This window comes from Hemiscyllium ocellatum, chromosome 7 (assembly GCF_020745735.1).
Source record: "Hemiscyllium ocellatum isolate sHemOce1 chromosome 7, sHemOce1.pat.X.cur, whole genome shotgun sequence".
Taxonomy (NCBI): domain Eukaryota; kingdom Metazoa; phylum Chordata; class Chondrichthyes; order Orectolobiformes; family Hemiscylliidae; genus Hemiscyllium; species Hemiscyllium ocellatum.
The window spans coordinates 89,538,732-89,563,329 of record NC_083407.1 but is presented as its reverse complement, the minus strand read 5'-3'; the positions used below and the strand labels follow the sequence as shown (position 1 = coordinate 89,563,329).

Here is a 24,598-nt window from a genome sequence, read left to right as displayed (position 1 = left end):
AATTGCATTGTCAGCATCTGTTTTGCAATTAAGGGATAAAATTAACTGGAGCTTGTGCGCAGTGCTACGTGGCAATCCGACTGAACAACAACTTAAATGCTAAGTTTTACTGAAGATTTGGAAGCAGTCTGGGCCATGGCAAAACTGAAAGGTTTCCTGCCTCTTGGTGCATATTTACTGCCTGTAGCACCACTGGCATGCAACATACCGGACTTGCTTGGTGACAATTGGACAGCCATTGAATACACTTTACTCCCAAGTTATTATATGGATCAAAAAGTTACCTTGACTGAATTGACATTTTCTGGACAGATTTACATAATTAGTATAAACCAACATGGAATTTGTGCATGAACTTTACAGTGCAACTGTACATTAATTAGTGGTTTTTATTAATATTTTTACTGTTTTTTAAGTATGTTTACAATGAAAATGGCAACTCAGTTTGATAGACAGCTTAAAAAGAGCAAAGTTACCATGCAGCTTTAAGATTCAAAAGTGGATAGAGAATCCTAAACAGTTTTGCATATTTTCTTGGAACAACTAGAAAGCTCTCCTGTGCTAAGTTAGATATAAACATGAACAGTAATGGCATTACATAAGAAATACATTTCTGTATAGGCTGCATGTAGATAGCCATGACAATTTCAGAGAAATTTTTAAAATGCAGGAAGTGCAAGTGTTATTTCTCAATCTGAAATTTGTCAAAAGTTGAAATTCAGTGGTGATGTTGTATTTTCCCTATATCTTCATTTGTGTACTTTTTGAACACTGCGTCTTTGTCTTTTCTTATTTTTATATACAGGTGAGCAGAGAAAGCTTGAGTCTGTAAATTGATCCCCTCGACGTAGTTTTCTGCAAATAGAGCAAGTTATGCATAACAGTAAATTACCAATAGTTATTTTAGCATTAATAAGACTGCACATCAAATTTCCTTTAACACTTTCAAAGATTTGTCCTGCAAAACACCAACCTTAAAAAGGTATGATAAATGACCCTTAATCTATTGAGCAAACTAAAGACAATGCAATATACCACAGTCAAAATGTAAAATGATATACCATGTAAGGACATTGTAATATTAAAAATACTGAAATACCATGACTGGAAGAAGACATACAACAGAAACTGAATCTTTTAAACATGCTTTGACAATGATGTAATACATTTCTACTTTTATGGTCAGAACCGAACTATATAGCACAGTTCTGATGTCTTAAGTGCTGCAGAACTACATGTTTGACTCGTCCAACCTTCCTTTTAACTAGCGCCAAAACAAAATAGCTGCTACATCTATCTATATGATTGTCATTGCGCTTTAAAGTACTGAATTTCAAGGTATGAGATATGACTTGTTCATGTCAGTTAATTGAAATAACTCTTCGAATTCTCCCATTCGTAACATGCTATCTTTGTAATCTCCAAATTTATAGGTGTTCCTGTACCCTTTGGTTCTCCAAACTATACGTTTGTCCAATTGTCTGACAAAATTACTCATATCATCATCCTTGTTTTAAAAAGAATCTGCCCAGTGGCTCCACTTCATGTAACCTTCAAAAATTCATTTTTCAAATCAATTTAAAGATTATAACGTGTGCAGTAATTGGCGCATTGATTTCATGAATATACCAAAATTAAATTTGACATATAGTCACTAGTGTCAGGTAAAGGTCTCACTAACAGCAATGTTGATGACTAGGTAACTTTTTAAAGTCATATCAGCTAAAGGATAAATATTAGTCAAGTCACTGGAAGAACTACTTGCTTTTCTTTGAATAATTTAACAGAATCTCAAACACTTCTGATGGCAGAGGACCCTCAGGTTAATTCAAAAGAGAATGATACATGTGGTATAGTGCAGTTCATGATACTGAATTAGAGCATCAGTTTGAGATATGTGCTTTCATCTCTGGTGAGGCCTGAAGCCACAAATTTGGCTTCTCGGTCAAATTTCTATTATCTTTTCCAACTACAATTCACACCCTGCCCATTGCAGCAATCACAACTTTGAGATAGTGCGGCAAAAGTAGAGGGAACAAAGGTAAAAATTGAAAGGTTTTACACATTAAAACTTCTATATATTAACAGAAATTGTAAATTCATGTTGGAATCTAGGCAAATACTGCTTGTAGATCTTCAAACTTCCAATCTGATCTTAACGTTCAAATATTTGAATTTCATGAGGTTAGAGATTTTATGTAGGATTCAGGAGCAGAAATGAGCCACTTGGGCTTTCAAGAGAGAAAACTTCAGTTCCACAAATAACCCTCTCATTTGTATGCTTCATGAGACAGACGTTTTTCTTAATTGGCTAGATTATTTTAAAGCTTTGAACTCTCTGGTCACAAGTCTTAATATGTTGCACAATTGATGCAAAGACGTTCGGTACTCAGTTTAAGTTTCATTGTTTTTTCTGGAACCATACTCGGCTAATTTGTACTCTTAATAAAAAAGGACAATGAATTAATTCCGATTCAATGCAGCTTATTGGATAGTATATTTCATAACTACTCTAGAAACGTCTTACAACTGGCTATGCTTATCTTAACTCATGGACTTTATTTTTATAAATGGTTAGCTGAAGCTCATTGGGCCCAGCAAAAAATTATCTAGAGCTGAATCCAACTGTTCACCGCCTTAATTCCTGCATGTCAAACATGTATTCAACATTCATAAATGTAGTTCTATTAGATGTTTTAGTAGTCTTGCATAACTACAGCAGTCAAAATTTTATTGCTAATTCAGTAAAAATAAATTTGGTTTTTTTGTTAAATGTCTAACCTGTTGATATTGAATTATAAACAATTAAAAGAGAAACCCAGTACATAATTATTTGAAACCTGCAATATAGACAGGGTGGTTAAGGAGATACTTAACATGCTTGCCTTCATTGCTCAGAGCTTTGAATATTGGAGTTGGGATATCATGTTAAGATTGCATAGGACACTGAGGCCTATGACCAGTTCTGGTCACCCTACGACAGGAAGATTAATACTTAATTGGAGAGAATTCAGAAAATATTTACCGGGATATTGCCAGGAATGGAAGGTTTGACTAAAAGACAGGCAGGGACTTTTATTCACTGAAGTGTACGAGGTTGAGGGGTGACCTTACAGATCGAGAAAATCATGAGGCGCCTAGATAAGGTGAATAGCAATAGTCTTTTCCCTAGGAAACGGAGTATTCAAAAGCGCATTTTTTAAGATGAGAGACATGTTTTTTTCAAAATAAAAACACACTGCTCACATGTGGAATAAACTAACTTTAGTAGTAGTGGATGTAGGTTCAGTTACAACACTTAAAAGACATTTGGATAAGTACATGAATAGAAAAGGTTTGGAGGAATATGGCAAAAGTGAGGATTGCAGATGCTGGAGATCAGAGTCTAGATTACAGTGGTGCTGGAAAATGGAAAAGCACAGCAGGTCAGGCAGCATCAGAGGAGCAGGAAAATCGATGTTTTGGGCAAGAGCCCTTCATCAGGGACAATTTTTGGGCTCAGTGCAGGCAAGCGGGACTAGTTTGGTTTGGGCACATGGTCACTGTAGATGGGTTGGACCGAAGAGCCATTTGAATGTATTTTCAACCTACTTTCATAGCACTTGTTGCTTGATTTTACCTACAGTTCTCCAATACAATACATTTAAAATCATAAGGGTTTCTTCCATTCTGTTCTTATTTCAATGCTTTCACCAACAAACAAAAATGGAAAGTTTATGTACTTGCTTTTGCTCATATCAAAATATGAAAGATTGTTCTTAAATGACATTTTCTGAAAATTTCAAAAATGTTCAATGAAAAGTAATGTTGGCTAAGTTAAACAACAGTACACTTTGTATATTTTTAAAATCAATGTGTGGTTTGCAGAGAAGGCTCATGCTATGGAACAGCAAAGATCAAAAGTTCACAAGACAAAGTGCATCTCAAGTGAATGTGACCAGAATAAAATAAGCTGGGTTTTTTTTAGAATGAGCTATGGAATATAAATTTCTGATATTACCACCAATTTATATTAAACTGTAGTAAGATCAAGCAATTTTGTTCTTGCTATTGGAAAGATGTTGCAGCAATAGAGACAAAAACAGATTCACTAGGACATGCAAGGAGATAATCATGAAGATCTTGCAAAATGAGAAATTATTAGATCACAGGAAAACGCAATGAGATTTGATAAAGGTGGCTAAATTTATGAAAAAAGAGAGAGTAAAAAGTAACAGACTGTTCCATTAACTAAGCAGTGCAGAATTAGGAGCAATGTATACAAGATTTTTAAAAATTCAGAACAAAGTAAGATAACCTTCCATTTTTGGAAGTGTCCTTAAAATGAACTTCATTTTCAACCAGATTTGAAATTTTAGCATAAAGTAACTTCAGCATTTTCCAAATTTGTGAAATGAACATTTGAATTTGACCCAATGAGACATTTTATTTTCATATTTCAAAAGTGAGGAACAAAATGAATTCACATACCTGCCTATTGCAGGTTCTTTATAAGTTAACACTGCAGTAGCTTGACGTTTGCTTCGTGAACTGAAAAGACCTTGGTTTTCTTTAGTGAGTTGTGACTGACAACCAAGTTTGTTCTGGGTTACATTTGTCACATCCTTTAGAACTTCCCATTCTTTTTTCACTGAAACAATATGAAGGAACATCTGATTTTAATATTAAAGGTACAAGTTAAAATGCAAAGAATGACAAACAAATTAGAGTTAATGGTATAGTATAGAGCACAAAGAGTTACCATCACATTTGTTGCATTTAAAATATAATTAAATACAATGGGAAATTACTTACCTATTATTTTACTCAAACTGTAAAATAATTGTTCAAACTGTTCAATTTGGGGGGTGGGGGGGGGTGGTGGAGGGAGTCATATTTGAATTTCCCTTGCACTCATGAGAAAGGAGGGATGTAGTCAGGATATTTCAGGAACAAGGAGTTTACCACAACAGTAAACATATTTGAAAAAAATTCCAAAGCAATAAACTGATGATTTAAATGACTAATTAATAAAAATAACCATTACAAAGTGTCAAGAAGCAGAGCTAAGCAGTAAAACTTTCTGTGGCTTTTTTTGACACTAAGGTAGAGAGAGAAAAAACCAAGGCCAAAATCCTGATCACGAGGAAAGGAAATTGGGACCAAGGCCAAGCTAAGTGTTGGGACTAACAAACACTGGCCTTCGTGGAACTCACATGCAAGTAGGTCAGAAGCCACTTCTCCTTGCATGCTTGATGGTAGATGTCAAATCTCGTTCTCTCTTATCACACACCCACCTTTAAGATGAGCAGTGTTAATTCATTTCCCCTTCTACTCCAGACAGCCAAATCACTTTCTCTCCTCACCAGAGATTGTCAACTCTCATCCTTCCAAACTTCCAATGCTGCTGATTCATTTTCTCCTCGCAAGCATTCCGAATCTCTCTTCCCCAAGCTACCCAACTCCTGATCACCCACATGCGGGCCAACACTAGTTCACCGATGTTGGCCAGACTCTGGTTCCTGCCAACCAGACAGCAGTAAGACTCTCATTCTAGTCATAGAGTCATACAGCATCGAAACAGACCCTTCAGTCCAAACTGTCCATGCCGACTAGATATCCCAACCCAATCTATCCCACTTGCCAGCACACAGCCCATTTCCTTCCAAACCCTTCCTATTCATATATCAATCCAATGTTGCATCCTCTTAATTGTTGCAATTGTACCAGCCTCCACCACATCCTCTGGCAGCTCATTCCACAGACATACCATCCTCTGTGTAAAAAAAAATTGCTCCTTAGGTCTCTTTTAATCTTTCCCCTCTCACCCTAAACCTATGCCCTCTAGTTCTGGACTCCCCCACTTCAGGGAAAAGACTTTGTCTATTTACCCTATCCATGCTCCTGATGACTTTATAAAACTCTAAGGTCACCCCTCAGCCTCTGATGCTCCAGAGAAAACAGCCCCAGCCTATTCAACCTCTCCTCATAGCTCAAATCTTCCACCCCTGGCAACATCCTTGTAAATCTTTTCTGGACCCTTTCAAGTTTCACAACATCTTTCCAATAGGAAGGAGACCAGAACTGCAAGCAACATTCCAACAGTGCCTAACCAATGTCCTGTACAGCTGCAACATGACCTCCCAACTCCCGTACTCAATACTCTGACCAATAAAGGAAAGCATACCAAACGCCTCCTTCAATATCCTATCTACTTGCGACTCCACTTTCAAGGAACTATGAACCTGTATTCCAAGGTCCCTTTTTTTTAAAAAAGATTAAATTACTTACAGTGTGGAAACAGGCCCTTCGGCCCAACAAGTCCACACCGACCCGCCGAAGCGCAACCCACCCATTCCCCTAGATTTACCCTTTTACCTAACACTACGGGCAATTTAGCATGGCCAGGTCACCTGACCTGCACATCTTTTGGACTGTGGGAGGAAACCAGGGTATCCGGAGGAAACCCACGCAGACACTGGGAGAATGTGCAAACTCCACACAGTCGCCTGAGTCGGGAATTGAACCCGGGTCTCTGGCACTGTGAGGCAGCAGTGCTAATCACTATGCCACCGTGCCAACAAGCCAGGTCTGTATCCAAATGGCTAGTTCTCCATGTATTCTGTGAGACCTAACCTTTGATCAGCAACACTCCCTAGGACCTTACCATTAAGTCCTGCTAAGATTTGCTTTCCTTTCAGGAAAGCACCCTTCTCAGCTCAGTGGCCCATCTGGTCAAGATCCGGTTGTAATCTGAGGTATCCCTCTTCACTGTCCACTGCACCTCCAATTTTGGTGTCATCTGCAAACTTACTAACTGTACCTCTTGTGCTCAGATCCAAATCATTTATGCAAATGACAAAAAGTAGAGGACCCAGCACTGATCCTTGTGGCACTCCACTGGTCACAGGCCTCCAGTCTGAAAAATAACCCTCCACCATCACCCTTTGTCCTCGACCTTTGAGCCAGGTCTGTATCCAAATGGCTAGTTCTCCCTGTATTCCATGAACTCTAACCTTGCTAATCAATATCCCATGGGGAACCTTGTCGAACGCCTTACTGAAGACCATATAAATCACATCTACTGCTCTGCCCTCATCAGATTACTTACAGTGTGGAAATAGGCCCTACGGCCCAACAAGTCCACACCGACCCGCCGAAGCGCAACCCTCCCATACCCCTACATTTACCCCATACCTAACACTACGGGCAATTTAGCATGACCAATTCACCTGACCCGCACATCTTTGACTGTGAGAGGAAACCGGAGCACCCGGAGGAAACCCACACAGACACAGGGAGAACGTGCAAACTCCACACAGTCAGTCGCCTGAGTCGGGAATTGAACCGGGGTCTCAGGCGCTGAGACAGCAGTGCTAACCACTGTGCCACCATGCCGCCCATCAATCCTCTTTGTTACTTCTTCAAAAAACTCAGTCAAGTTTGAGACATGATTTCCCACGCACAAAGCCATGTTGACTATTCCTAATACAAGTACATCCTGTCCCTCAGGATTCCCTCCAACAACTTGCCCACCGCCAATGTCAGGCTCATTGGTCTTTAGTTCCCTGGCTCGTCCTTATCACCCTTCTTAAACAGTGGCACCATGTTAGCCAACCTCCAGTCTTCCGGCACCTCATCCGTGACTATTGATGATTCAAATATCTCAGCAAAAGGCCCAGCAATCACTTCTCCAGCTTCCCACAGAGTTCTCGGGTACAACTAATCAGGTCCTGGGGATTTATCCACCTTTATGCATTCCAAGACATCCAACACTTCCTCCTCTGTAATATAGACATTTTGCAAGGTGTCACCATCTATTTTGCTACTTTTTATACCTTCCATATCCTTTTCCACAGTAAGTACTGATGGAAAATACTCGTTTAGTATCTCCCCCATCTCCTGCAGCTCCACACAAAGGCTGCCTTGCTGATATTTGAGGGGCCATATTCGCTCCCTAGTTACCATTTTGTCCTTAATGTATTAGTAAAAACTCCTTGGATTCTCCTTTAATTCAATTTGCCAAAGCTATCTCATGTCCTCTTTTTTCCCTCCTGATTTCCCTCAAGTGTACTCCGACTGCCTTTATACTCTCAGGATTCACTCGATCTATCCTGTCTATACCTGACATATGCTTCCTTCTTTTTCTTAACCAAACCCTCAATTTCTTTAGTCATCCAGCATTTCCTATACCTACCAGCCTTTCCTTTCACTCTTACTTTCTCTGGATTCTTATTATCTCATTTCTGAAGGCTTACCATTTTCCAGCCAAACCTTTATCTGCGAACATCTGCCCCAATCAGCTTTCGAACGTTCTTGCCTAATACCGCCAAAATTGGCCGTTCTCCAATTTAGAACTTCAACTTTAAGATCTAGTCTATCCGTTTCCTTCACTATTTTAAAGCTAATAGAATTATGGTTGTTGGCCCCAAAGTGCTCCCCCACTGACACCTCAGTCACCTGCCCTGCCTTATTTCCCAAGAGTAGTTCAAATTTTGCACCTTCTCTAGTAGGTACATCCACATACTGAATCATAAAAATTTCTTGTACACACTTAAATTCCTCTCCATCCAAACCCTTAATACTATGGCAGTCCCAGTCGATGTTTGGGAAGTTAAAATCCCCTACCATAACCACTCTATTCTTCTTACAGATAGCTGAGATCTCCTTACAAGTTTGTTTCTCAATTTCCCTCTATTAGGAGATCTATAATACAATCCCAATAGGGTGATCAACCGTTTCTTATTTCTCAGTTCCACCCAAATAACTTACCTGGATTATTTCCAGGAATATCCGCCCTCAGCACTGCTGCAATGCTATCCCTTATCAAGAACGCCACTCCCCCTCCTCTCTTGCCTTCCTTTCTATCCTTCCTGTAGCATTTGTATCCTGGAACATTAGGCTGCCAGTCCTGCCCATCCCTGAGCCATGTTTCTGTAATTGCTATGATATCCCAGTCCCATGTTTCTAACCATACCCTGAGTTCATCTGCCTTCCCTTGCATTGAAATAAATGCAGCTTAATTTATTAATCCTACCGGTGTCCCTGCCTGCCCTGACTGTTTGACTCGCCTCTGTTCTCAATTGTACTAGTCTCAGATTGACCTCTTTCCTCACCATCTCCTTGGGATTCTCCCCCCCCCCCAGCTTACGAGTTTAAATCCTCCCAAGCAGTTCTAGCAAATTTCCCTGCCAGTATATTATTCCCCTTCCAATTTAGGTGCAATCTGTCCTTCTTGTATAGGTCACTTCTACCCAAAAGAGATTCCACTGTTCCAAAAATGTGAATCCTTCTCCCATACACTAGCTCCTCAGCCATGCATTCATCTGCTCTCTCCTCCTATTCCTGCCCTCACTAGCTCATAGCACTGAGAGTAAACCAGATATTACTACTCTCGCGGACCTTCTTTTTAAATTCCTGCCTAACTCACTGTATTTTCCCTTTGACTACTTCAGAATCTCAACCTTTTCCCTTCCTATGTCATTGGCTCCAATATGGACAATGAACTCTTGCTGGCCTCTCTCCCCAGTGAGAACATTCTGCACCATCTGAGGCATCCTTGATCCTGGCACCATGGAAGCAACACACTATTCTTATTCCTCTACAAACACTGCCCCAGGTTAAATTAATATGGCTTATATTTTAAATTTAATCAAGAGACATATCTCCAAAAACATACAAACAGGAAAGAACCCACTCTACTTACTACTGCAGACTTAAAACAATTAACTTATCTGATGCGATGCTGTGCTGTGACTTCGCCCAAAGTTCCTCCAAGATCAGTTGTAAATTTCACTGTTTGTTAATTTTCCCAGATGCACTCTGATGTCCAGCGATACATGAATTAGTCTTTAAGGCTACTGTTATAACATTACCCATATGGTGCCCACTGATTTCACCATAATTGACTACTGATAGTTCAACATCTAACATTCAATACGACAGAAAAATGACTGAATAGTACACCACTAGACTAGGAAGTGAAGTTGTTTGTGAAAGTTGATGGTTGGCAAAGTCTAGACTGGTCACAGTATGAGCAGCCAAAATAAGGTAACTGACCTAGGGCAGAAAAAAGGAATTAACTGGAAAAATATTAAAGGCAACAATTCTCTAAATGAATATTGTAAAAAGTACCTGCCTTATAAAATTTTGCATACTCAAAATCAATTTATTGAACAACAGCCCAGTAATTCCCATGTCATTATCTCAGTTGGTAGTTTATGTTATCAGCAATATGCTGCAGAAAACAATTAGCATAGTCTTAGTTTAAAAGATTAATGACCAAGGTGTAGACAGTCAGTATTATTTATAAAACATCAAAAATAGGGATGGGTGTCAGCCATTCATCCCTTTGAATCTGCACCTGGAGAAATGAGCAAGAAAAGTACCCTATGATAGGCAGACAGAGCTAGACACATTGGAGAGGACCGGAACTGGCTCTTGCTCTACAAAAAGGATAGATAAGGAATATATTAAAACGTACCAGAAAATAATTAACATTACCACCAATTTGTATACTAAAATGCATAACTACAGCATGGGTAAGAGTAGAATATAAAGAATTGAATTTAATTAGCTTTGTCACATATTTTCAAATTGAGTACAGTGAAAAGTTAGTCACGATATTACCGCGCCACCTTAGGTAGAAAGATACTCAGGTACAGATACGCAAGATCAAATTGTTTGGTCACAAAAAATTAGAAAAGTTAAAGATTAAATAGTCCAGCATTATTTTTCTAATTTATTCCTATGACCTATAAAGTAGTAAGTTCAGAGTAAAGTCTTTCTGACCCAGTCTGGTTAGCATGCAATGTTTTTCACTGTACCTCAGTACGTGACAAAAATAAATCAAATGTGCTGTTGGTTTACATTCCACACAGACACCTCTGGCCTCCCCTACACTGCCCTTTGGTGACAATAATTTGAAGACACTGCATTATTTTGTTACTTACAGCAATCCCACATCCTTCCCAGGTATCTGCATTCATCCAATTCTGGCATCTTATGCATTACCAATCATATCTGTTCCAATATTGATTGCCCTCCCTTCAGTTGCTCTCAGCTTTGAAATTCCCTGCTTATATCCCTCCTCTTCTCTACTTTGGTTTCTCCCTTCAAGACACTGAAGGCCTATCCCAACCAAACTTTAGGCTATCTGCCCTAATGCAATGTGGCCTGATATCGTATATTTTAATAATAGCCTGTAAAGCACCTCGGGTCATTTACTGATATCAAAATTACAATACAAATACAACTTGGTACTTTTGTAAAATGAAACAAGATTAAATTACGCAAACTAGGTTTGGACTCTGAGCAATTTGGATGGTTAAAGAGTAAATTTATTAATAGACTAAAGGTGAACAGATAGAGTCATAGAGAATTACAACATGGAAACAGACCCTTCGGTCCAACCCGTCCATGCCGACCAGATATCAACCCAATCTAGTCCCACCCAGTCCATATCCCTCCAAACTCTTCCTATTCATATACCTATCCAAATACCTCTTAAATGTTGCAATAATACCAGCCTCCACCACTTCTTCTGGCAGCTCATTCCATACACGTACCCCCCTCTGTGTGGAAAAAGTTGCCCCTTAGGTCTCTTTTATATCTTTCCCCTCTCACCCTAAACATATACCCTCTAGTTCTGGACTCCCCAACCCCAGAGAAAAGACTTTGTCTATTTATCCTATCCATGCCCCTCAATTTTGTAAACCACTATAAGGTCACCCATCAGCCTCCAACGCTCCAGGGAAAACAGCCCCAGCCTGATCAGCCTAGCTCAAATCCTCCAACCCTGGCATCATCCTTGTAAATGTTTTCTGCACCCTTTCAAGTTTCACAACATCTTTCTGATAGGAAGGAGACCAGAATTGCACGCAATATTCCAACAGCGGCCTAACCAATGTCCTGTACAGCCGCAACATGACCTCCCAACTCCCGTACTCAATACTCTGACCAATAAAGGAAAGCATACCAAACACCTTCTTCACTATCCAATCTACCTGCAACTCCACTTTCAAGGAACTATGAACCTGCACTCTTTGTTCAGCAACACTCCCTAGGAACTTACCATTAAGTGTATATGTCCTACTAAGATTTACTTTCCCAAAATGCAGCACCTCGCATTTATCTGAATTAAATTCCATCTGCCACTTCTCAGCCCAGTGGCCAATCTGGTCCAGATCCTGTTGTCATCGGAGGTAACCCTCTTCACTATCCATACACCTCCAATTTTGGTGTCACCTGCAAACTTACTAACTGTACCTCTTATGCTCACATCCAAATCATTTATGTGAATGACCAAAAGTAGAGGACCCAGCACCGATCCTTGTGGCACTCCACTGATCACAGGCCTCCAGTCTGAAAGACAACCCTCCACCACCACCCTCTGTCTTCTACCTTAGGTTTGATAGAAAGAACTACTACTATTGGTTCAGAGGAAAGATTAAATAATGGTCATGTCTGTCTGTTCAAGTAGTTAATGTAAATTTTTCAGTTGTTATATTAATTGTGCAATTCCTTTAAAGGCATGATTACCCAAATGTAATGAAAGTTTAAAAATTACAGGAATCTAGTGGTGGTAACCCAAAATAAATCACCTGAAAAAAAAAAGATTCTATAACACTAATGGGTTGAGAGTTCTTTTGTTGACATAGTCCAAAGAAATATCCTCACATCTTAAATTACCTTCTTCCACCATCTATCCCTATCTTGTCCATATATTCATCTATTTTCTCTCACATAGGCACCATGTCTCCTTTTACACACACACCAACGCTATTCTGCCCACTCAAATGATCAATACAATAGAGAAATTGCTTAATTGATTTGATTATTGAATAATCATTATATTTAAGTGAAAACATAATCTTTGCAATTATCTAATTAAACTCTTTCATAATTTTAAAGACCAGAAGATTTATTTTTCCACAGATAAAGGGGTCACAAGAAATAAGTCATTGTGAAATGTTGAGACAGCTGAGAATGAAATTGCATATGTCTAAAATAGAATGAGGGAGATGTTCTAACTGCCATGTAGTATATATGCACAATTTATACATTGGTTAATTGTTTGACCAAAGATAAAGGCATACCTTGAACTCTCGGGCACTTTGCAGTTGTTACACCCACAGATGTGACAGATTCATTAGAGCTATTTCTAGAGATTTCCCCCACAAGTTGGCTTTCTTTGTTTGAAGTAGTTATGCGATCAGGATTTAAAATTTTGTGGGTGTTCTGCTCACACTCTGCTCGTTCCTTCTTGATTTCATACTGTAATGTTTTTCTTGCTGACAGTATTGAGCAAGCTGGATCTTCAATATTTTTGCAAACTGCAATTGTTCTTTCCAATCTTTTCTTCACATTGCAATAATTTTCTGGAGAAACACCTGCATTTGGATCGCAGTTTTTCCTGTTTCTATTCAAGTGCTGATTTACATCCATTTGCTCTTCATTTTGATTTTCCACAATTAGATTAGGTAGATTTTCAATATTTTCCAGTATTTTGTTTGCCACAACTGTCCTTTGGTCATCTATTCCTTTTATATAATCTTGTTGCATGATAGAAGTTTCACTGTTCCCTTCTGTGCAAGGCAAACATTCAGTTATTGTATATGGTTCATCATCTTTCTCTTCTTTAATTAGGTCAGAGAAATTTTGTTCAAATTTCTTTCGTTTTTTGTGCACTGCAGCCATGTTAGATTTGCGTTTTTTGTTATCAATATTTGTTTCTAAGTCATTATAACTCTTGCTGGTTTCTTCCAGATTATCCAAAGATTCAGCCATCGTAATTTCAGGCTTATTTCTAATTTTTTCTTGTTTGGATGATTTTTTGCCCCTTTTAAGCACTACAATCATCTTTTGGTTATCAATATTATTTGTATTGCTAACTTTTAAGTTACCTAAACACTCAACCATCTCCACTTCATTTTGCTCTTTGCCATCATGCCATAACAATGAATTTGTTGAATCTTCTTTAATGGTCCGGTGGCGTTTACATACAACAAACGTCCTTCGGTTAGCCTTACTTTTGTTATCAATATTTTTTCCTGAAGCATTACAGTTCTTGCAACCCTCCTCCAAACTATCTGAATATTCATTTGTTATCATCACACTCTGCTTTTTAAGTTTCTCCTGTCCAAATGATTTAGGTGAAATATCTTTAATGCTGTTGTGTTTTTCTGTGACTACAAATGTCCTTCGGTCAGTCTTGCCTTTAATGCTAGTATTTTCTTCTGTCACATAAGAGGTCCTGCAACCCTCTAAATTATCTGAATATTCATTTGTTACCACGACACTCTGCTTTCCAAGCTTTTTCTTACCAACTGCTTTAGGCGAATTATCTTTAATGCTCCCTGTCACCAAAAATGTCCTTCGGCTAGTGCTCTTGTTATTTAAATTCCTGTAATCTTCTAATACTGGATGTTTAGCCATTTCCACTTCATGCTCTACTGTTTGCTGTTTAATTAGATTAGATGTACTTTCCTCAGCATTGTGATACTTCAACACAGTAAATGTTCCAAATTCAACCTTTTCTTTTACATTCCTGAATTTTCCTTGCAAAGCATTTGAAATTCCTCTGCTCTCTTCCTCATTATTTAGACATTCATTCCTCTCTGGTTTATTATAAATTTCAATCGCCCTCGAGGCAAATAAATTACATGAGCTGTCCTTAATGCTGTTATGAATTTTAAATGTCTTTTTCTCAATTGTTTCTTTCATACTGTTTATATTATTTTTAGAAGCACTTTCAACCTGACTACCTTCCTTATGATCATTTTGGTGGATATTCTGCTTGTGCACTAGCCAATTATTCAGTTCACTGCTTGGAATACTAACATTGGGCTCCTCATTACTATTTATACAGTTTTGGTCAAAGACAGAAAATTCCTCAGAACACTTTCTTTGTGTCTTTTCAAACAGCTGAGAATCAATGTTGCAATTTCTTTGAGCACTGTTGGATTTTTTTCCCTTAGTTTGTTTTACTTTTCGCAGAGTTGCCAGACTCTTGGAGGTTGTTTCAACTTCCATATTATCTCTTCCAGTTTTTTTCGTTCTGTCCATTGTAGAATTTGTTCCAACAGTAACAATTTCTACAGCTTCACTTGTAGTTAGATCCATTTCTGCATCAAGGACAGTCACTTCAGGTTTCTGTTGCTCAACTGACTGTTCTTCAGTAATCAGGTTTGTGCCACACTTCTGCGGATCAGAAGGATGTGAGATATGTGGCATTGGAGAAATTTCAATTTTTGGTCCACCCAAACTTATTCTGTGAAAATCAGGAATATCACTGATTTTAGAATTTCTTGAACAAGATTCTCTTGCCAAGGAAGTACATTTTTTCTCCAGTAATTCCAGAGATATTTTAGAACTTCGGGAACATGAATCTTTCTTTCTTAAGGTGACATTTTGACATGCAACTATAGTTTCATTCTGCTGAATTTCAGGCATTTGCTCAGTAAATGATGTGTGTGGAACAGGAAAGTTATTCATGGAAGATATTTCACAATTCTGAGGATGCCAGGCATGATTTGAAACAGTATCTGAAATACATAAAAAGTTTTTTTTTGAAAAAAAACATTTTCTAACAAATTCTATACTGATGTGCAGCAAAAATTAAGGACGATATTTTCTGCCATACCCGTGAACAGTATGGAAGTAAGAAAGGCATTTAAATCAGGTAGAATAGTGGTGGGTGGTCTCTGATTGGCAACCTGCCCCTAATGTTACAATACTGTGGAAATGTACCAATGGCTTGTAAACTGCCATACTGGCTCGTAACTTGGCAGGCCTTTCCCAAAGGGCCTCATGCCAGCTGTCTGGCTTTTTTTTTTGTGTTTGGGAGGGTGGGGGTAAGAGTGAAGAAAAGGAAAGCTGTCCTTCTACCTCTCTAAAATTCTTAACTAAGACTCCAAATTAATCTACTCAAAGGCTGGAAAAACAGAAATTAATAAGTTAACTTTCCCATTATTTTCTAATCAAACTGAAGGTGCAACAATGTTGTTGATTTTAAAAAAAAAAGCCTTGAAGCTGTAAATTGTGGTGTTAGCCAGGTTGATTCACAAATGTTGTGGACTCAAGTTCTACTTTCAACATTTGAGTGCAAACAAAATTCTAAGCCTACTTCCAGTGAGGTTGCTGAGAGAGATGCTGACTGCTGGTTGAGATTGTAAATCTAGGACCTGCCTGACCTCTCCCATAAATGAACACTACATCATAGCACTATTCCAAAAAGGGACATTGGCCTTGACGCAAGGGATAAAGCCAATATTTTCCTCACAATCAACATCACTAAAACAGTTTACCTGATCATCACACTGGTGCTTGCAAGGAGCTTGTGAATTAGATGCTGCATTTCTTATATTACAATAATGACAACAAAAATAGTTCATCAGCTATAAAATATTTTGAGATGTTCAGAGGTAACTATTTTTTCATTATATGTTCCTTCAGGGGAAGGCTGGGCCAACATTTATGGCTCATCCATAAATGCCTTTGAGACAGTCATAGGGAGCTGTCTTCTGGAATTTCTGGAGTGCTTGTCAGGACACCAATATTGCAGAAAGGAAGTTCCAAGATTTTGACAAAGCAACAATAAAAAAATGAACAATACAGTTCCAAGCCGGGATAATGTAGCTTGGAGGGGAATTTGCAAGTGATGACATTCCTATCTAGCTGACTTTATCCTTCAGTGTGCATAGGGTTGTAGTTGTAAAACAGCTAGGGCAATTTGCTGCCTTGTAAATACTACCTACTGCTGCTCACAATGGGTTGATGGCAAAGGTTGAAAATGCAGATTGGGGTATCCTAAATAACATTGAATTTCTGGAGTGTGCTTGGAGTTGCACCCATCCAGGTAAGTGAACAGTATTCTATCCCATATGCTATGGTGAGCAGGCACAGAGAAACAGGAGGAAAGTCAGTCACTGCAGAATTCTTAACCCCTGACCTCAAACAATAAGAAATAACTGATCCAATTCAATTTCTGGTCAATGTTAGGCTGCAAGATATTGGTAGTGGGGGCTTCACAGATGGTAATTCCACTGAATATCAATCGGAGATGGTTAGATTCTCTCTCGTTAGAGATTACCATTGCCTGGCACTTGTGTCACTTGCCACTTTTTAGTCTAAGCCTGGATGTTGTCCAGGTATGGCTGGATGTGGCCATAGCTGCTTCAGTATCTAAGACATGGTGAACATTGCTAAATAGAATGAGTGAACACCTCCACTTCTGATCTTATGGTAGAGGGAAAGTCATAATTGAAGCAGCTGGAGATGGTTAGACCTGGGACAGTATTCCGAGGAACTCCTGCACTGACAGCCCAAGACAGATTACTTATCTTAAACAACCACATCCATTATCTTCTGCACTACGTATGGCTCCAGTGGAAAGTTCACCCCCACCCAACCAACCAGATTCCTACTGCCTCCAGTTTTGCTAGAGTCCTAGATGCCACATTTGGTCAAATGTCGTCTTTATGTGAAGGGCAGTCAACTTCACCTCATTTCTGGATCAGACTCCCAAATAGTGAGCAGTTCCACCCCTGCTACCTAGATTCCCAATAATTCCATTTACATTGGGGTCCTTGATAACATCAATTCAATTTGACAGTGTGGTAAGTTCAGTCATTTTTACCTTATCACTGGTGTACAATTCTTCTGTCCGTACTTGAATCAAGGTGGCCATGAAGTAAGCAGTTGAATGTCCCTAGCTTAAAAACTGCGCATTGTCAGCACGTTACTGATGATCAAGTGCTACTTGATAGCACTGTTATGGACCCCTTTTCATTACTTTGTCACGGTAGAGTAAACTGATAGGGCTGAATTGGATTGTCCTTCATTTCATGGAAGGGGCATATCTGACCAGTTTGCCACATTGAAAATGCTGTTGTCTATCTGACAATGTACTGGAGCAGTTTAGCCAAGAACACTTAGTTCTCGAGTACACTTTCTTTGAGCTTTGACAGTGTCCATAGCCTTTGCCATATCCGGTACCTTCAGCTGCTTCTTTAAGAGTGGAGAGAATTAAATTGGTTGACGATTGGCATCTGAAATACTGAGGATCTAAGGAGGGAGCAGAGATGGTTTAAAAACCTTCAGGCTTAACTTTACACTGATGTGCTGGGATCTGTTATTCACTAAGGATGGGCATAGTTGTAGAGCTTCATCCTTCTGTCAGTTGTTTAATTGCCCACTACTGTTCATGACTAGATATGACAGATCTGCAACATTAGAACTAATTCATTGGTTCTGGGATTGCATAGTCATGTTTATTAGGCAAAAGTGAGGACTGCAGATGCTAGAAACCAGAGTCTAGATTAGTGTGGTGCTGGAAAAGCACAGCAGGTCAGGCAGTATCTGAGGAGCAGGAAAATCAACGTTTTGGAATGGGGCCAGGGGGGTAAAGAGAAGAGAGAGAGGGGCTGGGGAGAGGGAGCAACACTACAATGGGTGGATAGAGGTGAGGATGAAGGTGATAGATCAGAGGGGAGGGTGGAGTGGAGAGGTGAGAAGGGAAATTGGTAGGTAGGACAGGTCATGAGGATGGTGCTGAGCTGGAAGTCTGGAACTGGGGTAAGGTTGTGGGAGGGGAAAAAATCAGGAAACTGGTGAAGTCCACATTAACGCCCTGGGGTTGAAGTGTTCCAAGGCAGAAGATGATGTGTTCTTCCTCCAAGCATCAGATGGCGAGGGAGTGGTGGTGGACGAGACGCAGGACCTGCATGTCCTTGGCAGAGTGGGAGGGGGAGTTGAAATGTTGGGCTACGGGGCAGTGGGGTTGATTGATGCGGGTGTCCCAGAGAGGTTCCCTAAAGCACTCTGCGAGGAGGCGTCCAGTCTCCCCAATGTAGAGGAGACAGCATGGGGAGTAACAGATACAATAAATGACATTGGAGGATGCGCAGGTGAAGCTTTGATGGATGTGGAAAGCTCCCTGCCTCCATTCCTGATGAAGGGCTTTTGCCTGAAACATCGATTTTCCTGCTCCTCGGATGCTGCCTGACCTACTGTGCTTTTCGAGCGCAACTCTAATCTAGTCATGTTTATTTCATGCTGCTTCCATGGTTTCGTTTGCAAGTAGCCCTGATTATAACGATGAGTAAAAAGTGAGGTCTGCAGATGCTGGCGATCACAGCTGCAAATGTGTTGCTGGTCAAAGCACAGCAGGCCAGGCAGCATCTCAGGAATAGAGAATTCAACGTTTCGAGCATAAGCCCTTCATCAGGAATAAGAGAGAGAGAGAGCCAAGCAGGCTAAGATAAAGGGTAGGGAGGAGGGACTGGGGGGAGGGGCGATGGAGGTGGGATAGGTGGAAGGAGGTCAAGGTGAGGGTGATAGGCCGGAGTGGGGTGGGGGTGGAGAGGTCAGGAAGAGGTTTGCAGGTTAGGAGGGCGGTGCTGAGTTGAGGGAACCGACTGAGACAAGGTGGGGGGAGGGGAAATGAGGAAACTGGAGAAATCTGAATTCATACCTTGTGGTTGGAGGGTTCCCAGGCGGAAGATGAGGCGCTCCTCCTCCAATTCTCTATTCCTGAGATGCTGCCTGGCCTGCTGTGCTTTGACCAGCAACACATTTGCAGCTGATTATAACTATACCAGGTTGACACCCCATTTTTAGGTATGACTGGTGCTGCTCCTGGTATGCTCCTCTGCACTCTTCAATGAAGCAGGGTTCATCTCCTAGCTTAATGGTAACAGGAGATTGCAGAGATATGCTCCAAATGAACTACAGATTAATTCTGTATGGATATAATTCTGCAGTTGATGGTTTCATGGAAGCCCAGTTGAATTGCTAGGTCTATCTGAAATGTATTCTATTTAGCACAATAGTAATGTCATGCACATAACCCAACATATTGTCAATATGAGAACAAGATTTGGCAGCACAATGACACGTACAGTGATTACTTCTACCTACATGTTCATGGCCAGATGTAGGCAGTTTGAGGAGAATGACATCAGTTTAGTTTTCCCTCTTGCTGGTTCTCTCATCACCAGCAGTGTCCTTTAGGATTCAGCCAGTTCAATCAGCACTATATAACCATACCTGGTGATAAACATTGAAGTCTTCCACCAAGAATACATTCTGCTACCTTCGGTACTTCCACTAACTAGTGGAGGAGTACTGATTAATCAGTTGAGCTGGTGACAAATGGTAATCAGCAGGAGGGTTGCTTGCCCATGTTTGACTTAATGCCACGAGACATCATGAAACCCAGAGTTAATGTTGTGGCCTCCCAGAGCAACACTCCTTCCTAATGGTATATCATGGTGCTGTCACATTTCACACACACACACACACACACACACACACACACACACACACACACACACAAAGTCTTCTAGACTCAGGTATGGAATAATTCCTTGAGCATAACTAAGTCAAGCTATGCTTGACTAGTCTATGGGGATGTTCTCCCTAATTTTGGCACAAACTCCTGACTGACCCTGCAAAGCCACCCTAACAGTCAGGCTGAGTTTGACTTTGCCATTTCCAGTACTTAAGTTGATGCCAATAGTTCACCTGGTTTCATTCCTTTTCATAAGGGTAGCGGTTTTGATACAGAGTGATTTGCTAAGATATTTCAAAAGGATATTTTAAAGTCAATCACAAAATGTTGTAAAAAGTGCGAACTAAATGCAAATTATATTTCACCCGCACTTTTTTTGCACCATTTAATTTTGTCCACTTAATTATCCAGAACTATACTGGCTTACAGAACAATTACTCAAGTTATCATTTAGTGTTAATGTTGGTTAAAAGTACATAGACAATGAGTAATAAGTGATTGCCAGCTGTAGGAGCATTTACTTAATAGACTTTTTTAAAAGCTGTACTTGCCTTGATTATGTTGCCCAAATTCAGTTTGCTCACTGTATTTATTTGGTTCATTGACATTTTCACGGAAATTCACAGTAAAAGTTTGACGTGTTGGTCCAGTAGCCGAAGACATAGAATCCTCTACTGGAACTACTACAGCTTGTTTCAAGGAATCTATTTTATCATCCAGGATGGCGTTAGTTTTGTATCTTCCTTCAATTCCAAATTTGGGCAGAGCGTCTGATGGTAACTTAGTATTTCTGTAATCAAAACAGGCATTCAGGAAGTCAATTTGTTTAATCTGGTATGTTTATTTTTACATTTGCTTTTCACTGTATATCTCAAAAATCAACATGGTTCTCACCAATCAACTTAATAGCTTTACACTATACTTGGTCTTATAGAGTCATACAGTATGAAAACAGACCCTTTGGTCCAATTTATCCACTTCAACCAAGTTTTCCAAACTAAACAAATCCCACTTGCCGGTGTTTGGGTCGTATCCCTCTAAAGTTTTCCTATTCATGTACCTCTTCAAATCTTATCCAAACTTTCAGCAGCTTGTCAGGAAGAATTCGTCTAATTGGAGAACTTGTTTTCATGACGACAAAGGCATTATTTCATGTATCAAAATTTAAGACTTCAAAAAAAATGTTTGTCGACATCATAAGCTAGCCACAGTTGACCACAGTAATTTCAGGGATATGCTCACTAAGAAAATTTGGGCTTCCTCATTGAACTAAATCAAGTCACTAGCTAAAACGTGGAAACAGTCTACATGCTTGTCTGCTACGCTGAGAGCATGTGAGAGACAAAAGAGAGCGTGAGACGAGAGGTAAAGAAACAACACAAGTCAAAACAAAAAAATACAAGTTATTTCACAGGAAGCAAACTGCACTTCAGAATTCTTGTAGAGTCGGAATTTCATATTTGAACTACTTGTATATTTATTATGTATTCATTTGACACACTGTAATTGAATCTCATAAGCTAACTGCTGCCCTGAATTTTGGAATACACGTCTTTTCTTTAAGCTTTGAATAAATGTAATTTGCAGATCATTCTAAAGCATTATAACTTTGTTGATTACTTACAAGTTGCAGTTGGAATCTTCACTTACACGGTTACTTCTTTGGAATAACATACCATTCCACTGATATTCCTGAAACTACATTGAAAGAAGTAAATGCCTCAGTGGGGAGAATACAAGTAGATATATAGTAAATGGTTAGCCTAATTTTCATTACTTCAGTCAAATTGATACAGCGAGAGGTTTGGAAAATCTATAATAAACAGTTACCCATTAGTACACCATTTTTAATGGGAGCTTTGGAGACAGGGAGAAAGGAGAGCATGAAGCACTCAACACCCGATCAGAAAGCACAGCATCAAAAGGTGAGCTCACTACCTTTGTGTTTCATGTTAAGTGAAGGTCAAACAAATACATCAGATTGGGGCACAATTAACCCTGCATATGATTGCAAAAAAAAAGACATGAACAACCTTGCAACATGGTACATAACTGGCCAATAAACTTCAACTTAAACATGGGGGGATGCTGCATTTGGTCGAATGGTAATGTGGCTCTATATTACTTGGAAAGTACATCAGAGTAGCAATAGATCCAGGGGTATAGATATATAAAATCACTCAAAATGAAGCTGGTTAAAAAGAGAGTGTTTATAGAGGAAAAGAACTGAAAAGCAGGATGTTAAATTTGCACAGAATGCTGATTAAGTACTGAGTACAATTCAGATCTCCATATTATAATAAGGATATTGAAAAGTTAGAGGCAGTGCAAGAAAAACAAATTTACAAAGATAATGCCAAAATGAAAGGTTGTACTTGTCAGGAAAGACTCAACAGGATTTAACATTTTTATCCATGAAAGTTTTAAGAGTTAACCTGATGAAGGCCTTTAAGATTATATTTTTATAAAAGCAGATGTGAAGAAGTTTCCATTTCAGGAAAGGAAGACTAAGTATTTATTGGGAAGCCCAATAAACATGCAGGGAGAAAACTTTAAGCTGATAGGCAAGATGAAGATGGAAAAACCTTTGAATAAAGCACATACGATAATATGGATCAGCTAAATCAATGACCTATTTCTTCACTGCAGTAATTCCATTTGCCTTAATAAGCAATTGAAGCAAATGCCTAAACACCCCTTGCGTTCATGTACCAGAACAACTAGGTTCCCATGTGCTGTGGAGTTCTACAGTCTTTCTTCAATAAAATATATTGCTTTTCTTTTTTCTTGCCAAAGCAGAGAAGTTCACATTTCCAAAATTATACTCAATCTGCCAATTTTTTGTCCGCTTTCTTTATCCAAATCCTTTTAAACTGCATCAAACATATCTACACCAGTTGGATTACATGTAGTAGTTCAAGAAAGCAGTACATCAGGTTCTCAAGGGCAATTACAGTTTAGCAGCAAATGCTAATCTTACCAGTAGTGTTAAAATCCCATGAAAGGTTTAAAAAATCTTACTTTCAAGTACCTATCCAATTCTCAAAGTTTCTATTGAATTTGTTTCCACTGCAATTTGAGATAGTCTACTCCAAATCATTATTCATTGGATACTTTTTCTCCTTTGCTATTTCTCTTTACCAATTATCTTAACTTCATTTAACTGTGTTAAATAATAAACCATTATTTCATTATTGTAATATTTTAGGTTCCAGTTAAAATGCTTCAGCTGTTGTCTAAGTTGTTTGATGCAGAGCCTAGATTCTATTAAAACTTACAATTGCAATCCAATAAGTTCAGAAAGAAACTGAATAAAAACAAATCCTTACATCACATTCACAGGTACTGATGGCAGTTGACAAGTAATCAGCAGCATCAGAGAAGCAGCTTTTTAGCTTCATCAAAAATTCTTCCAAGGTTGAAAGTTTTGCATTCTGTTTCTCAAAAGATACAAATTCGGACATCATATCAACAGTATTCAAGACTCTATTAAACCCACATTCAAAGGTTAGATGCTGGCTAAAACTTCACTGCCTTAAATTCAATCCCTTTGTTTCTACTTTCAGTTATCAGTGTTAGTCTTTCCCCCAGAATTTGGTAGATCTGCCCATATTTTAAGGAATTGATGCAGAATAACTCTGGTAATTGACTCCCAATTAGAAGCAGCATTCTGACTCCAACTTATGAGAAGCCATATTGAACTACAATATCATCTAAATAGAAGGCAGGGATCCCAAAAATGTTCAATTACAATGCCACATTAAAGAACGTGGCTGACAATCAGAAAGAATCAAAAAATTGCCCTTTTTACCTGAGTAGTCAACCTTTGCTGGAGCATAACTATATCATAATTTTGAATACATATTTCTTTTTGAAGAATTACTTTTTCCTGTTCAGACAATCTATATTTTTTCTTCTCTTCAGCAAGTGCTAATGCCAAAGCTTTATTGTTATTTTTAAGTGAAATCTTCATCATTGAGGAGTTGTCTGAAACAAAAATGATTGCAATGGATCAAGTTCAGAATGCAATGTGGAACTTATCACCTTTTCATCCGGTTTCCTCAAAAACAGCTGTTAAACCACTGCTTGCAGTAAGGCAATATGATGAATTTAGAGTAAGTGAGTGTTAAGCACATTGCAGAACTGACGTGAAATGGGCTGTTAATTGCAAGAAACAAGACAATCGAGGAAACACAAACTATCTAATCTATTTTAAACATTTTCACAGTTTATAGGTCTTTTGAAAGAGTAAAGTGTAAGTTTGTTTCAACTTGTTTGTTGAAACTAGACACAGTTATACAAGAACCACCAACCATGACTACAAAT

At 39.0% G+C, this 24,598-nt stretch overlaps 1 protein-coding gene across 1 annotated transcript; it reads right to left on the bottom strand.

Annotated features, from left to right (window-relative positions):
• Positions 1-373: 373 nt before the first annotated feature.
• On the bottom strand, positions 374-24,170 carry LOC132817204 (uncharacterized). Its single transcript, XM_060827489.1, has 7 exons — positions 24,084-24,170; positions 23,602-23,706; positions 21,897-21,970; positions 20,824-21,062; positions 13,077-15,524; positions 4,471-4,630; positions 374-855 (listed from the first exon to the last, which is right to left on the bottom strand). The coding sequence occupies exons 1-7, from the start codon at positions 24,108-24,110 to the stop codon at positions 750-752; spliced, it is 3,159 nt and encodes a 1,052-aa protein (XP_060683472.1). The 5' UTR covers positions 24,111-24,170; the 3' UTR covers positions 374-749.
• Positions 24,171-24,598: the final 428 nt, after the last annotated feature.

Bases quoted from the DNA above. Each gene is read 5' to 3' on its own strand.
- LOC132817204 (XM_060827489.1), bottom strand. From the start codon at position 24,110: ATGCTCCAGCAAAGGTTGACTACTCAG. The intron at 21,971-23,601 runs GTAAGGATTTGT...CTTTCAATGTAG, and splicing joins TCAGTACCTGTGAATGTGAT to TTTCAGGAATATCAGTGGAA. The intron at 21,063-21,896 runs GTAAGTAATCAA...TTTTGATTACAG, and splicing joins GAAGATTCCAACTGCAACTT to AAATACTAAGTTACCATCAG.